Source organism: Misgurnus anguillicaudatus, chromosome 14, assembly GCF_027580225.2.
Source record: "Misgurnus anguillicaudatus chromosome 14, ASM2758022v2, whole genome shotgun sequence".
Classification (NCBI taxonomy): domain Eukaryota; kingdom Metazoa; phylum Chordata; class Actinopteri; order Cypriniformes; family Cobitidae; genus Misgurnus; species Misgurnus anguillicaudatus.
Genome location: NC_073350.2, coordinates 35391439 through 35406478, shown reverse-complemented (window position 1 = coordinate 35406478; position 15040 = coordinate 35391439). Strand labels below are relative to the sequence as shown.

The 15040-nt window shown below is 38.0% G+C and overlaps 2 protein-coding genes across 3 annotated transcripts in view; one reads left to right on the top strand and one right to left on the bottom strand.

Annotated features, from left to right (window-relative positions):
- il17rd (interleukin 17 receptor D) overlaps positions 1 to 12610 on the top strand; it is a 29317-nt gene extending 16707 nt beyond the window's left edge. The window contains exons 3-13 of one of the 2 annotated variants that reach the window (XM_055183446.2): positions 834 to 959; positions 4146 to 4264; positions 4349 to 4469; positions 5005 to 5049; positions 5132 to 5283; positions 7382 to 7447; positions 7528 to 7582; positions 7686 to 7796; positions 8388 to 8572; positions 10547 to 11531; positions 11816 to 12610. In XM_055183446.2, the coding sequence (XP_055039421.2) occupies positions 834 to 959; positions 4146 to 4264; positions 4349 to 4469; positions 5005 to 5049; positions 5132 to 5283; positions 7382 to 7447; positions 7528 to 7582; positions 7686 to 7796; positions 8388 to 8572; positions 10547 to 11531; positions 11816 to 11934 (2084 nt within the window). In that variant the 3' untranslated portion in view covers positions 11935 to 12610. Of the gene's footprint in view, positions 1 to 833; positions 960 to 2114; positions 2144 to 4145; positions 4265 to 4348; positions 4470 to 5004; positions 5050 to 5131; positions 5284 to 7381; positions 7448 to 7527; positions 7583 to 7685; positions 7797 to 8387; positions 8573 to 10546; positions 11532 to 11815 lie in introns of those variants that run through there. The other variant, XM_073876418.1, reaches the window with a different exon arrangement.
- Positions 12611 to 13152: 542 nt separating this feature from the next.
- On the bottom strand, positions 13153 to 15040 carry LOC129428113 (glycine N-acyltransferase-like protein 3). Its single transcript, XM_073876440.1, is given in 8 exon segments — positions 13153 to 13468; positions 13470 to 13505; positions 13507 to 13628; positions 13744 to 13812; positions 13913 to 13941; positions 14124 to 14202; positions 14263 to 14269; positions 14301 to 15040. Coding segments are annotated over 8 exon segments (618 nt in total). The 5' UTR covers positions 14417 to 15040; the 3' UTR covers positions 13153 to 13308.

The window sequence follows — 15040 nt, the reverse complement described above, 5'->3', positions numbered from 1 at the left end:
CAATTTATTAACCAGCTTTCTTTTGCTTTCATCATTGTCCTGTCAGGGTTGCCAGATCCACGTTACAAAACCAGCCCAATGGCCATTCAAAATCAATCCAAAAGCATCCCATTGAATATTCACAGCTCAAATACCAACAACTGATGAACCAAATCCTTCATCTCTAACACGCAGAAAACATCAACATGGGGAAACAGTTTAGTAGCCTAATTCAGAACTCCACTGAAAGACAGAAGACCTAAATTCATTATTGATTTTATCGATTAGTTGTTGCAGTTTAGAACATCATCTCAGCCCATTTGGTGGTTCTCATTAGTTTCATTACAATGTTTCATTATTCTTTGGATTTAACCCTAACCCAACGTTATTTAGACAACAAATGCACCCACAGTAAAAAAATCACACCCACCGCCCCCAAAACATTGCTCCTATATGTAATTCTTCAGTTTCTTTTCATGTAAATTTTTTTTGTCAATGTCTAAAGTTATTTTCATTAAGCATTCTGTTAAAGAGCTCCTAAAGTGCTATAATTGTTAAAGAGTCCCATCCTGTAGCTAATCCTGACATTCAAACCTCATTGTGTGCGACTACATATGGGAATGCCCTCGGTTAAAAGATCATCTTGTTAGCATCCTAATTGTGCTCATGTTTAAGAAGTGACAGTGTTTGAAAGAGACACAACCGACCTGCTCTTCAGGAGAAAAACACAACACATCACTGCATACTTTCACTTTCAGCTTGCCAAAAAATCTCACCGCTGTTCTCATGTGGAAAACTTCAGCTGCTGTCTGTCCATCTATCGGTCTCATTCAGTCTCTCTGTCTTCTTCTTAGACTGCTCTATAAACTGGAATCCAGTGGGTAAACACGCCATCCATGAGGTGAGGAACATCACGTACAGTCATCTGTCCTGTGACAGCCAGGCGGCCGTGGTGGTCCGATGGATGGCCAGTCCTCTCGGTACGTTTTCTTCTGTTTGAATCTGGTCATGATGGTGAACTTGATTAAAAGCTGTTCTTTTGTTCTGCATCCCTTTAAAAGTAATCGGTTACATTACCACCAAGAGTTACCAACAGACACGAATTAACCACATTTTCTCTGTGTGATGCTACAGGGATCAAAATGACAAATAGATTCTGTTTCGTAAGGTGTAATGTATAGACGGCAGGTTGTTAATCACTGAAATAATCCCTAACAGTGATGAGGGTATCAGCGGAGGGTCTTGTTTCACACTCAAGGGGTTAAAACTTTTTTCCGTTTTAAGACAAGATAAGATGTCAGGAACACACTATTTAGTTTAATCATTTGTAAATATAATGGCATATATGTTATTAAAAGATATATTTATATTTAATTTCTGTTTAATGTATTAAACTGTACCTGTCAAAATGATTTTCTGCCGTGTGTTATTAGTTTTGAGCGGTAGTTATCTGAAGAGAACAAACCTTGGAATAGTTTGACTGGCCAATCAGAATCAAGCATTTTAGAGAGCTGTAAATATATTTATATTCAATCAATTATGATTTTACAATAATCACTATGTTTACCAGTTTAGCTTATCATTCACTACATGTCTGTACTGTATATTAAGACAGATAAACTTATAGTGTTATGAATATAAGGATCCTACAGACATGTACATTAAAATATATTTAACACGTATTCTGTGTATTTATATGGTTCCTATTTTCTGTATTGTTATATGAAGTTATTTCTCTGCTGTTTGTACTCAAATGTATTTTCTGTAAAGCTTCTTTGCAACAATGCAAAATTTTGTAAGAATAAAAAGAAATGAAATTGAATTGAATTTTCTTGAAGGGCAGAGTCACGTCATCAGGATGTTAAATGCTTCACCAGGACTTCTGGAAATGTTGAAGTCAAATGAATGTAGAAGTTTGTGTCCCCAAACGGTCCTAAAACTCATTTGAGACGTCATGTCTGTGCTTTCCATTAACATCCACAAACCCATAACAATGCAGATGTGTTTTTAAGTGCATGTGTGTTAGACGGGTGGTTATACACACACACACAGACACACACAGACACACACACACACAGGTGATTTATCTCTTGTCTATCTCCAGTCTAAAGAGAGAGAGAGAGCGAGCGAGGGGAACAGGAGAGGAGCTCAGCTTGGCTTCAAAGTGAGTTCCTGCTCTTTCTGATCAAAGCTTGAGTTTCCCTCCTCTTTCTCTGACAGTCCTGCAGATCTGTCCAAGAGACTGAGAGATCGGCACACCGGGACGCTGTGATATTTTTTGTCCTGGTTAGGAATGTGTGCGTGTGTGGTGAGAGAAACGCGGGGGTGTCCTTGGCTTCCGTCTGCCAGCGCTCTATTGAACTTGGTAATGTGAGCTTTCTCCTGGCGAACGGGACAATGTGTGCTGTTGTTCACTGGAGGTTAATCCTTTGACTGGGGCAGGACTGGACACAGCTCAGGTGTATATTAAAGGTCTCTTTAAAGGTGAAAGCATTGAGTGGGAGGTCTTTCCTGAGGATCTGAGCTCAAAGAGAAAATTCATTTCAAAATGACAATTCTGAGTGTGTCGTTAAAATTCATACGACTCTTTGTGTAATCCAAACTAAAGTCTGAGATCAGGAGCATCTAAGTTTCATTTCACATTGACTATATGAACTAGATCATAAAAATTACTTGAGACTAAGTTTGGTTTTCACAGACAGGGTCATGTACAGTATATTAAAGGTGCCAAAGAATGCATTGTAATAATCTGTTAATTCTTCTCTGATATCTACACAGAAAATGATCCAGAGTCAGTTTTTCATGTCTATTTACAACCCTAGGATTTTCTATTATTACTTATTTGAAAGGGTCATGAATATTAATGTTGAGCTCTGCTCTGATTGGCTGTTTCTCTTTCAGTAGCTCTGTGTGTGTGTAAACATATCTTATGTTTGAGTCTGTATCAGATGAAGAGACAGATTTGTAAGGAATAATCAATTGTTTGGAGATTGTTAATGGACGTTTCTGAGCCTAAACGTTAGCATATAGCATTAACTAGCATATAGTGCTAACTTTGTAGTCATAACTTTGTTTTTATCATTATAATAACATTGTAATTAATTTAATATTGTGGTGTACATCTTAACTGTAAAGCACAATTGGTGTTATGTTGAGAATGGTCTGTTTTCCAGCGATCTTTTGCATGCATGAGGTTTACATAAGACGGAGGAAACAATTAATATGTCATTACCATGAACACAACTCTTATTATTCATCTATGCCTACATAAATACAGTTTTATATTCTACAGCACCTTTAAGTTCCCATCTGTAGGAGATTTGTTAATGAGAAACCGAGAGCACACAGGCAGTTTTACAGCTTTTTTTTGATGGTTGTGTGATAGTGCGGCTCTATTAATGTTATCTGACGGCTGATGGAGGTGTGGAGTTACACCCCGGTACAAAGACCCGTCCCTCTCGCCCGCTCCCTGCCGCGGTAATCGGAACCACACGGAATGAGTGCGGGAGATTTTTCTTCCCTCTGTGATGATAAGACTGAAGTGTAATGAAATGAGAGGACGGCTGGCACACGTGAACGCTTCACTGGCGCACATACTTTCATCCTGGAAATGTCCCTTCTCTTCCTTCAGGGGTGCTAAAAACTGGGATAAAGAGGAGAATAAACATGAAAGAGAAATGATTTGGGGATGTCGTGCTTTGACCTCAAGCGTTTGAGTCTTGCGTCATTTCCAGTGCTGGAGGTGTATGGCAGGTTAAGCAGGTTTTATGGAAGTATTGAGAACATCGTACAACATCTGTGCTGGATATAACTGATGGAAAACAATTTCTACTTTAAAGTTGGTGATAAAGGAGACAAAATAAGAAGTAAAGATCTTTTTAAACAAGAACATCAACAGCCCAGTAACCACAAAGCGATGCATTGACAGCCACAGCAAGCACCCAGACGTCCTGAACGTTTAAATATTCATAAAAAAGTTTGACATTATATGAAAAGCTTAAAATATTCTTCAGTTTGACCACAAACCTTGAGTAACGTTATAAAAGTTCAACAACAATGTTTAACATGATTTTAATATTTAATGCACTTGATGTTGAAATATTGTTCATATCAGGTGCATTCAAGCCGTGAGTTTTTATCAAATCTAACTTCCTTTCATTCACCAGGTATTGAACACATCAGAGGATTCAGAGTATATTTGGAGGACAAAAATCCTGAAGGAAAACAGTGTCAACATCTGATCCTCAAAGATCCACGACAGCTTAACTTCTCTTATAAAACTGCTGTAAGTCTTTCACACAGCACATTTATATTATTAGTGAAGCGGTCACTTATCCTAATGATGCTATTTTGATGTTTTTCCCAACAGAAGATGAGCTCTCAACCCTTCACAGGTCTGGCCTTTGAGACGGACTACATGGTCAGAATTGTGCCGTTTCCTACCTTCCTGAATGACAGCTTCTTTCCTCCATCGTTTCTCCGCACTAACAGTGAGTGTCTCATACACACAACAACATAAACACAAATACAATGATTTTACACATTACATTCTGAAATGCGATTCATAACGCGAGCTTCATGTGTGTCTGCTTTTGGGAGAAGTAAACATGAATCTCCTGCCGGTCTCTCTGCTGTCTGCATTCACCTAAAACTTTGACTTTTCCTGTATTACAATAAAAAACTAAAGATAAAAACAATTCAATTATTAAATATAATGTGTTCTCCTGTTTACATCTATGGTCGATGTTCATTCATTATTCATTCTTCATGTATCTCAGTAAAGTCTGATGGGCTGTAATTGTTGTCAGTGTGGATAGATAGACGTGTTGTGTTGAATCTGTGGAGCACGTGTTTTCACATCTGTCTTCATGTACTTGTATAACGAGTCTGCTGTTATTCTGTCCTATATTTAGACGTGAACATTATAATAAATATAAATAAAACAATAATGTTACCATCTACCATCAGTACTGAGTTCTAGTTGAAGTTGTGTTACTGTCATCATGAAGTCTCTTTCTCTCACAGGTTGTGAAGTGCTGCTCGGTCCAGATAACCTCGTCTGTAAACCATGTGAGTTCTTCAGAGATTTCATCACTTGTGTAGGAATCTTTCATCTGAAACTCACCTGAATGATTTGTATTTTCTCTGACAGTCTGGAAGCCAAAGATACTCAGTGTTTCTCAGCTGGGATCTAATTTGCATATTGTGTTTGACCACGCCCCCTCCACGTTTGGCTTCAGCATTTATTACCTGTATTACAAGCTGAGACAGGAAGTTCCCTTCAGACTCAAACGCTGCAAACCTGTGAGCAATTTCTACTTAACCACTTACTTATACAGTTTCTGAAGTCATATGAGATTTGTGAGATGAAGAGAATAAAAAAGATTTTTCTAAGTTTATTTATAAACATTATTTGTTGTATTTAAACCAAATGTGATGTGTCCATGCTGATATGCAGAGTTAAGACTGAGATTTGTTGTTTTTTGTTGTGAGTAATATTTGCTGGGTTTACAAGAATTGTGTGAAATATTGCAACACAATGTAATGGATCTTCAGAACTACTTTACAAGGTGGATAATTTATTAGAATTTGGTTCAAGATGTCCAATTGGTTTTGGGGTTGGGGTAGTGTGGGACAGGTTAGGTGCCTTTTATACTGTTGAAGTAAGGCTTTGTTCTGATTGGTTGTTCTGATTGGTTGAAAAATGTTTCATGGGTATGCATTATTTTGCAATAGACCTTTTGCGAGTCGACGTCACAGTTACGTCACGCGCGCATGTGGTGGCAGAAAAACAGTGGAAATGAATGAGACACGAGTGAAACGAACAATATAACTCACTAGAAAATGTTTTGTTGTGCTGTTGAGTGTCAGAATAGGAATGCCAAAATAGATGACCTTCATTTTTATAGTATACCGTCATCGAAGACACCATTTGAAGATAAACGTATGTAAACATAATAGTTTTAGATCAAACACATAGGCTAAAAATATAAGGAAGAAATTGAAAACAGGAAATTATGAAATATTTAATAAATGATATTATACAGAATACATGATAGTATTGCTCTTATAAGTACTTCAGCGATTCATACTGTAAAAATAAAAAACAATACATACATGCAAACAATTAGTAGCCAAGCCATTTAAACTTTTAATTTATTTAGAAAAATAAATGTAACTTGGTGAAAACGTTATAAGAAACATTACACTTAAGAGAAATATAGGGGAAACAGACTTCTACAGAACACCAGATCCATAAAAATCACAGTTTAACGCTAAAACACTTCACACAGCTATTGAGAAGCATTCACTTTCTGCCACCAGTTGTGCTCCGCCCACAAAAACGTCATCTCTGTTTGCAAACACGCAAAAGGTCTATACCTGCACACCTGACCTGTCAAATATGTAAGTAATAATTGACGGAGCGCTGTTAAATTATTGGACAATAACACACACTCAAGGTGTTAATGCGCAAAGCATGAAGTGGAGTTACAACACTGTGTTTAGTGTTATTGTGATCGTGTGTAATGTGTGTTTTGTGTGAGAAGGCAGCAGCTGTTAAGGTTGAGATGATGTTCAGGGTTAATCTTTATCATCTTCACAGACAGCTGCAGTAATATACAGTACGCTCGTGTCCGGCTGATCTCAACGTTCAGCTCATTGTTGGAAACAGAAGTTTCTTCATGGAAATGTAAATCTAAAGCCCTGAATGATTTCACAGCAGTACTGTGTGTCACTTACAAACTCTACTATAAGATACATTCATGTTGTTTTGGTTTAGGACTAACTCAGCATTAGTTAATATTGACAGAACAGATCCCTAGTGGTGAGGCTTTAAATCACAGTGTTTGTGTTTATTTACAGACTTGTAGTTTATATTGATGTGAGCTGTTTACTGATGCAGTATCTTCAAGCTTCATTATTCACACAATGTCCTCATTGAAAAATATCAAAGTATTGTTGTGAGAAGCTGAAGTTGATCACAGTGAGATGTTGTGCAGCTGGGTTGGGTGGTGGTGGTGTTTGTAGATATAATAGATTGAAATCTGAGGTGAGCGACGCCACCAGCGGGGGATTCCTGACTTCTGATGCTTTATGGATCTCTCAGAGATTCAGTTTCAGTCACGATGTCTCTTTATAAATGTATTTGATGACCCTTCTATAGATACTCACACCCTGAATAATTGCTGTAGGAAATTTCAGTAAGAAGCGGTTCAAATGAAATGGATGATGTTCTCACGGCCTGAAATCAAATGTTGAGTTGTGAAGTGTTTCTTTATGGGCATCAGTGCGTTTTGAATTGAAATATTTATTCTTAACATCTCACAGCAACAAATAAGACATAAGATTGCAGATAGTGTAAATCACATATGATGACATCATGTTTCTATCTCTCTCGCAGGAACCAAACAGCCCCAGAACTACATGTGTTTTACAAGACGTCACACCAGGAACTTATGCCATCGAGGTAAATCCATGAGAAGTTGTTTAAATATATCAAATATATCAATAGTGAACTTCAGCACATCCATGTTTTCATTTCTGCAGCTCCGTGATGATAACAACACAACTAGAAAACAGACGCAGTATCATGTGAGCCAAGGTATCAATATATACACTACTGATGTCTTATGATCAATATAAATAATATAGAAAATAAATCAATGAAGTGTTGTGTTTGTGCTGATGTCTGTTGTGTGTTTCAGTTCATTCTCCGTGGGCCGGACCGATCCGTGCCATGGCCATCACAGTTCCTCTGGTCATCTTGTCAGCATTTGCTACACTCTTCACCGTCATGTGTCGGAAGAAACAACAAGGTGTGTAAATGTGTGTGTGTGTGTGTGTGTGTGTGTGTGTGTATCTCTCTCTCTTTTTCTCTGTTTGCATTCGTGTGCGTGTGTGTCTGCTTCACATCTCTCTGTCATTACTGAGTGTCATGTTTCATCCTAGTCTGAGTTTTGTTGAGAATGTGTAAAGTGATCTGTGTTAATCTTGGATTAATGTGCGGTGGAATCTAAAGTCTTTGTGTCATTCTTCTTGTTTCTTCTGTAATCCTGTCAGTACAGCATGAATGTTAGAAAACATTATAATAGATTTATTTATTAGGGTAAAGTCTGTATTGCTGTGATGTTGTTTATGGGATTTATTTTGGCAGTTTTATCCATCGCAGCATCAAGTGAAAATAGTAACAGCTATCAGCTTTCAGTGCAGTATTTTGTGCATTGGTTTTATTATGTAAGTTGTGTAGATGTGGGTTTGGTGTTGAATGACATATCTAAAGCATTAAAATTGATAACTAAGGTTAGATATGGTTAAAGGTACAGTAGTTATCATATGGAAACAATAAAAGCATTGCACTCTTTATCCACTTTTGAGATTGACCTCTCTGATCATGAACTTTTCTTTAGAGAACATCTACTCCCACCTGGATGAAGAAAGTTCAGAGTCTTCCTCTCAGACCACCGCTCTGAATGCTGACAGGCCTTGGCCGAGACCCAAGATCTTCATCTGTTACTCTAGTAAAGATTGTCCCAAACATCTCGCTGTCATCCAGAGCTTCGCCTTTTTCCTGCAGGACTTCTGCGGCTGTGAGGTGATCATCATTCTGTGTTTATTCAATTACTATAAATAACAACTGACACCAGATGATCCTGTATTAGCAGATTTATTAGCTGACAGAAGGAAATGAATGTGTTAGGAGTGGTTTTATGTTTCACAGAGAAAACTCATTCTCAGTCTAACAAAGGATTTGTTATGAAGCCAAATCGTGTAGAGAAAAGTTTTACAAACCCCTGCTGCTTATCCGTGGAATTGCATGGGTTTTGTGTGTTGATCAAATAGAATTAAATCATAAAATGTAAATAAATAATTACATTTAATTTAATTTTATTTATATAGCTCTTTTCACTATTGTTAATTGTTTCAAAGCAGCTTTACATTAATAAAAGCAGGAGAAAACACAGAAAAATCAATGGACAACATAAGCAGGAGAATCCAGCGGTTAAGATTGAACCATACTAGTGAGAGTAGTAATAGTATAACTAATAGAAGAGAGTTCAAAGTTAAGCCAATGTCAGCTGACTCCCTAGGGGTCTCTTTTTAGTCACGAGGAAAAAGTCCTCAGAAGAAAAAAACCCTTGAGAGAGAGACAAGATATACTATATAATAAAAACTATTTTATAAAATTTTATGGGAATTAAAAAATTGAAAACATCGAAATAAAACACGAACAAAAGATATATTTTACTTGTTTAATCTGCATGTCATGTAACTATTATACAACTCCACAACAACATTCTGCTGGGTTATTTTCAACCCAATACTGGGTAAATATTGAACAGAACACATGTTGGGTTAATCAATAAACCTATGTTGGATAGTTTTAATGCAGTGGGTTGTTTCAACTCATGGTTGGGTTAACTACAATCTAGCATAGGTTTATTTACAACCCAACAGGTGTTCTGTCCTACGGAACCCGTAAGGGGACATGCAGCAAAAATTAAATAAAGTTTAGTATCGCGTGTTCACATGAAACTTTTGCGTGCGCATGTAAAACTACCGCATTTAGTTTCGTGTGCGCAAGTGATAGTTTCATGTGCGCACGCGGAACTAAACTTTATTTAATTTTTGCTCCATGTCCCCTTAGGGGCTCCGTACTGAATTTAAAGTGAATATATCAGAAAACTGAGAACTGGACAGATGCGTTTAATGGACCAATAAAAGAACAGTTCCTGATGAAGCTTCAATAACAGATACTAATAAACAATAACTATGTGAAATACTACTGATAAAAACTGTAAAATGGATGAAAAATACATTTTATTAAAGTTAAACATGCAAATGTGTTATGGGGGGGGGGGGTGGGGGGGGTTTCAAGTAAATAATGTGGGTCAAGGGCGTTCAGCTGACAAAAAACTTTGAAAACCCCTGATATAAAGTTTGTAAACAGGTTTGATATGAGGTAGAAATGTATTCAGTGAACAGATGGCGCACCCTAGTGGCAATACAATAAAAGAAGCAGAACTAACCATAACCAGACCTGTTTAAGGAATAGTTCAGTAATCCACACTATTACATAAACACATTATTACCAACTTTATATTTAACATTATCTCATAAATGACTCTAAAGGTCACCTGTTGGTTTTGCAGAAGGCTGGGTAATGCTGTCTATCCACTAGTTAACTATTAATTTAATGCTGGTTAATGACAGTTTTACCCCTGGTTTCACAGCCCAGACATTAGGGCTAGTCCTAGACTAAAACACATATTTGAGCTGACTCAACTGAAAATAACTTTCACTGAGAGATCTTAAAATAATCCAGTGCCATTCATTTGTCTCAAGATACACACCTGTATGTTTATAAAAGATGATTACAACAATAACTCCACACAAGGATATATTTGGTGACTCAATGTTTTAGGAGGTCAGTAAATCCACTGCAGACTCACATTCAGCTCTAAATTCAGTTCTGGATGAATAAAGACCTCACCATTGTGACCCCTGACCTCTGGTCACTTCAGACGTGTTGTGTCTAAATGTCTTCTGTGTTTTGTTTGGATGTGAGGTAGCTTTGGACCTCTGGGAGCATCTGGAGATCTGTAAAGAGGGTCAGATGGATTGGCTGAGCAGACGCATTAATGAAGCTCACTATATCATCACCGTCTGCTCGAAGGGCCTGAAGTATTTTGTGGAGAAGAAACACCGGAAGGGCAAAGCCACATCCAAGGAAAAAAACAGAGAACCGTCCCCTGGTTCCAATTCGGTAGATGCCAGCAGCAGAGATCTGTTCATCGCGGCCACGTCCATGATTGCGGAAAAAATGCGCGAGGTGCATCAGAAGTCCTCCGATCTGTCGCGCTTCATGGCGGTCTACTTCGACTATTCCCACGAGAGCGACATTCCCGCTTCGCTCAGCCTGGCCCCCAAATTCAAACTGATGGATCAGCTGCCCCAGCTGTTCGCCCGGCTTCACTCTCGACAGCTCAGCTTGACCGATCGCGAGCCGCAGCCGCCCAACGTCAGCAAGCGCAATTATTTCCGCAGCAAGTCGGGTCGGTCGCTTTACGTGGCCATCTGCAACATGCACCAGCACATCGCACAAGAGCCCGACTGGTTCGAGAGGCAGCTCATGCCCCCTCCTGCTCCCAACAAACGCGAGCGCGGTGGACTTGAGAAGCTGGACTCTGGACTGGTGCTTAATGAAGTCAGATTAAAACATCCATCAGAGAGCGACTGCCAAGTTAGGAGCAACGTCCTCATCCTGCCGACCGTGCCAAAAATAGCAGTGATGTCTCTCTCGGGTCCCTCCTCGAGCGCGCTGCAGGATGAAATCGGGGAATGTTCATCGAGTCGGGAAGCGTCGGGTTCACCGAGGCCCGTTCTTCATACGGACGGCTCGGCGAGCCCTCCGGAGATGCCGAGAGACTCGGGCATCTATGACTCTTCTGTGCCATCTTCAGAACTTTCAATTCCTCTGATGGAGGGTCTCTCACCGGACCACGCTGACATCTGCTCTCTGGCCGACAGCGTTTCATCCTCCTCAGGAATCGGTGAGATTTTAGCAGAAGATTTGGCAGAAATACAGCGGGACAGAATCCGTGCCTGCCAAAATCTGCAGAATAAAAAATGCATTTCTGTAAATGTTTTTAAATGTGCTAATCGGATAAATGTTTTTTTTTTTTTGCTTCCAGTAACTTTGCAAAACTCTCACTGCTGTTTAACACATTTGAATTTATTTAGCAGATTTTTGTACATCATAATTGTATGTGCATGAATATTTCAAGGTGTAGATGTTTACGACAGGTCTCAGACTCTGTTTTGTTTTTGTTTATAGGTGATGAGGAGACTCCTGCTGTCAGCTCAATGCATTGTGCAGAACCCACGATATGCAAAGCAGAACTTCATCACAACATCCAGTCGAGTGAAGGACTCATAGCCGCAGCCTCTCTTTAGTGGCCTTTATCTCAACTTGCATTGCCACTTTAACTTTGAACTAATTTGCCAACAAGTCTCATCATCACATCCATTTTAATAAAAACTCCCTTGAATCTTCATCAGGACGTCTTCATCAGCAGACTGGATCTCCAGGACTGCAGACGTTATTTAACCAAAGTGTTTGTGTAGTTTATATGGAGTCTTGCTCATAGCAGTACAGCTGTGTGTTCAACATCATCAGATTGACTTTATAACCTTCATTGCTTTGGTTTACAGTGCCTGTGGTCATGAGGCATTTTAATCTTATTTATTATATTAACTCACTTCAGACGTGTTTGTAGATCAGCATTATGTCTTTATATTGTTTTACTGAAACTTCTTTGAGGTAAAACTCAGTTTTAGAAACAAAGCTTTTTTATTTTTTAAGCCTAAATTGATTTAAATTAAAAGCGGTTTATATACACAACAGCACAGGACAGCCGAGCAGAAATGTTTGCTTGATCAAGGGAAGTACAAACTTAAAACTGAAACATGTTATTTTGATAATTTGTTGAGAATGTGTTGTGTGTCTTATTCAGGTTTTGTACATTTGTTTTTAGAATATTAGAGATTTTCTACATTATATAAACTTTGTACTGTTTTATAGTACTCTAATGTAGGATATACTAAAGCTAATAAAAACAAGATTTATATGTGTTTGGAGTTATTACTACAGATCTCCATTAAAAAATCTTCAGTCAAATATATCCAAGTTTCAATGATCTCGGAGTGGTTAAATGAAGTAAAAACTATACAAGACTAAGTTCAAAATCTACACTTTAAAAAATAAAGGTGTCTAAAGGGATCTTCACAGTGATGTCATAGAAGAACCATTTTTGCTTGCTCAATGAACTATTTCCTCTTAATCACCACAAAGAACCATTTAAGGTTCTTCAGATGTTACAGGTGGAACCATTCAACCAAACCTTGAAGGATGAATGATGGATGAATGTGTGGATATCTATCTATTATAGTCCGCTATATAAACAATATCCACCTTTAGTATATAGACAGAATTTAATTGAATTATTTGTGTTTAAACTAAATTTTCTAGCAATTGTTACAACAAACCCGTTTGTTATAATGAACCTCACCTATGGGGTAACGTTTGCACTCCTGTCAGTTTCGGTGTAATTGTACAATAACGGTAGATCACACAAACAAACTTTAATGTGTTTGGTGGTTGTGTATAAAATGTATTCATCTAACTTTTTTTATCTAACTTTTTAAATATTTATTAATTATGAAGAAGTGATTAAAAACTTCTTATTGCTTCATTACTGAAATTGAATTTGTGTAAATCTGAGTAAGATTTTGAATGATGTGTATTTATATTGAGTATTCTTCTTTGATTTATTCGTTCTCTTGTTTATTCAGCTCAAACCACACAGATTTATAGTCTGATAAGGCCAGTGATGTGAAAACTATACACACAGGGTATCTGTGCTCCAGGAGATTTTGGGATATGACTAACACCAGTCATTTGACATAACCTTTACGTCTGTATTGAGGGTGTATAGAGTAACCCAAGCAGCCAGGACACCGAATCTTTCCTCTATAATACACACTGAAGGATTGTGGGTAATGTAGTTCAGCACTGAGTTGTAATTGTTGGCATCTCCTCCATATTTCCATGTGCTGTTCACCAGATGTGCATGATACGCTGGTCTATGCTGGTTTAGGTGGTGGTCACCAGCATACCAGCACCAAAACACAACATTGGCTGGTATGACCAGCATGGGATGCTGGTGCGTATGCTGGTTTGGTGCTGGTTTAGCTGGTGTTCACTAGCAAACCTTCACCAAAACACAATGCTGGTTTGCTGTTTTTTCCAGCAGGACCCCTCTGTTTAATCAACTGCAAACCACAACACAACACATTTTTAACCTCATTTTTGTTATTGTGCTCATCTTACTATACTGAAATTAGTGTCATTCACATTTAGTTGTCATGTTACCTTCACCTTAGGTTTGCAGATAATGACAGGGATTAGACTAGTCCTAGACTAAAATAAATGTAAGACAACTTTCACTTAAATACATCAGTGCTCTTTGTTTTGCCTCAAAATGCACAAAAGTATAGTAAGGCATGTTTGTTAAAATGAGTTATATCTCCTAATTAAACTAAGACTAGTCCTGGCTTAATCCTTGTCTGGGAAACCGCCCCATTATAATCTGTCCATTTGTCTGCAATGAGTTTTAAATTGTTAGGTGTTCCTCAATTTTTGTTGAATATGCAACCATAAACCTAGTAAAGCAAGGGCATTACTAAACAGTTGTGTAACACTGCATGCATTCAATGTGAAACCAACACGCTAATGTCACAATAATCCAACACTTCAACACCTTGATGAAAAAAACTGCTTTAATATGATCACAGCTTGTTTGAGTTCCTCAGTCCCTACAATGATCATCTTGTACACAGATGTTACAAAGAAGATGTAGAGAAACATAAGCTCCATAAATCAAGAAGAAAAACATAGAAGTGTTTTTTAAAGGGGAAAGTATGATATATCATTCTCAAAGAATAATGCCATAAAGTCTGTTCTTTACAATCTTGTCAAGCAAAGATTACAGGAAATTTGGATAATTCTTATAAAACACTAAATTAATTAAAAAAAAACTAATAACATAAGAAGCCTTCTGTCAAGTGTGTACAGTGCCATTAATGTAATATTGTGACATCTCTGACTCTGTGTTTGTAAAAACTGAGAAGCACGTATGAGTTTTTCAACAGGAGATATTCTGGACAGTCATCATGGGTCCTTTAACATTCAGTCATGTGACCACCTGATATAGACACAAACACATCACTGCTTCTGCTTCTGCTTCTGTTGTGAGGAGACATCATGGAGGATAATCTTCATCTCAGCAACATCTTGTGTCGTCCTGTATATGAGTGCATGTAGATACAAGCTGACAGTGTTGACTCGACAAACATCCTCCATCAGCAAGATGCTGCAACACAATCTCTCATGTGACTGAAACACTGACGCTCTTAGAAACCTGATGACAAAGACAGGAGGAGTCACAGCTTTAACCAGGAATGAGTCTATGGAGTCCTCGGGTAGGTACAGTCGACATTC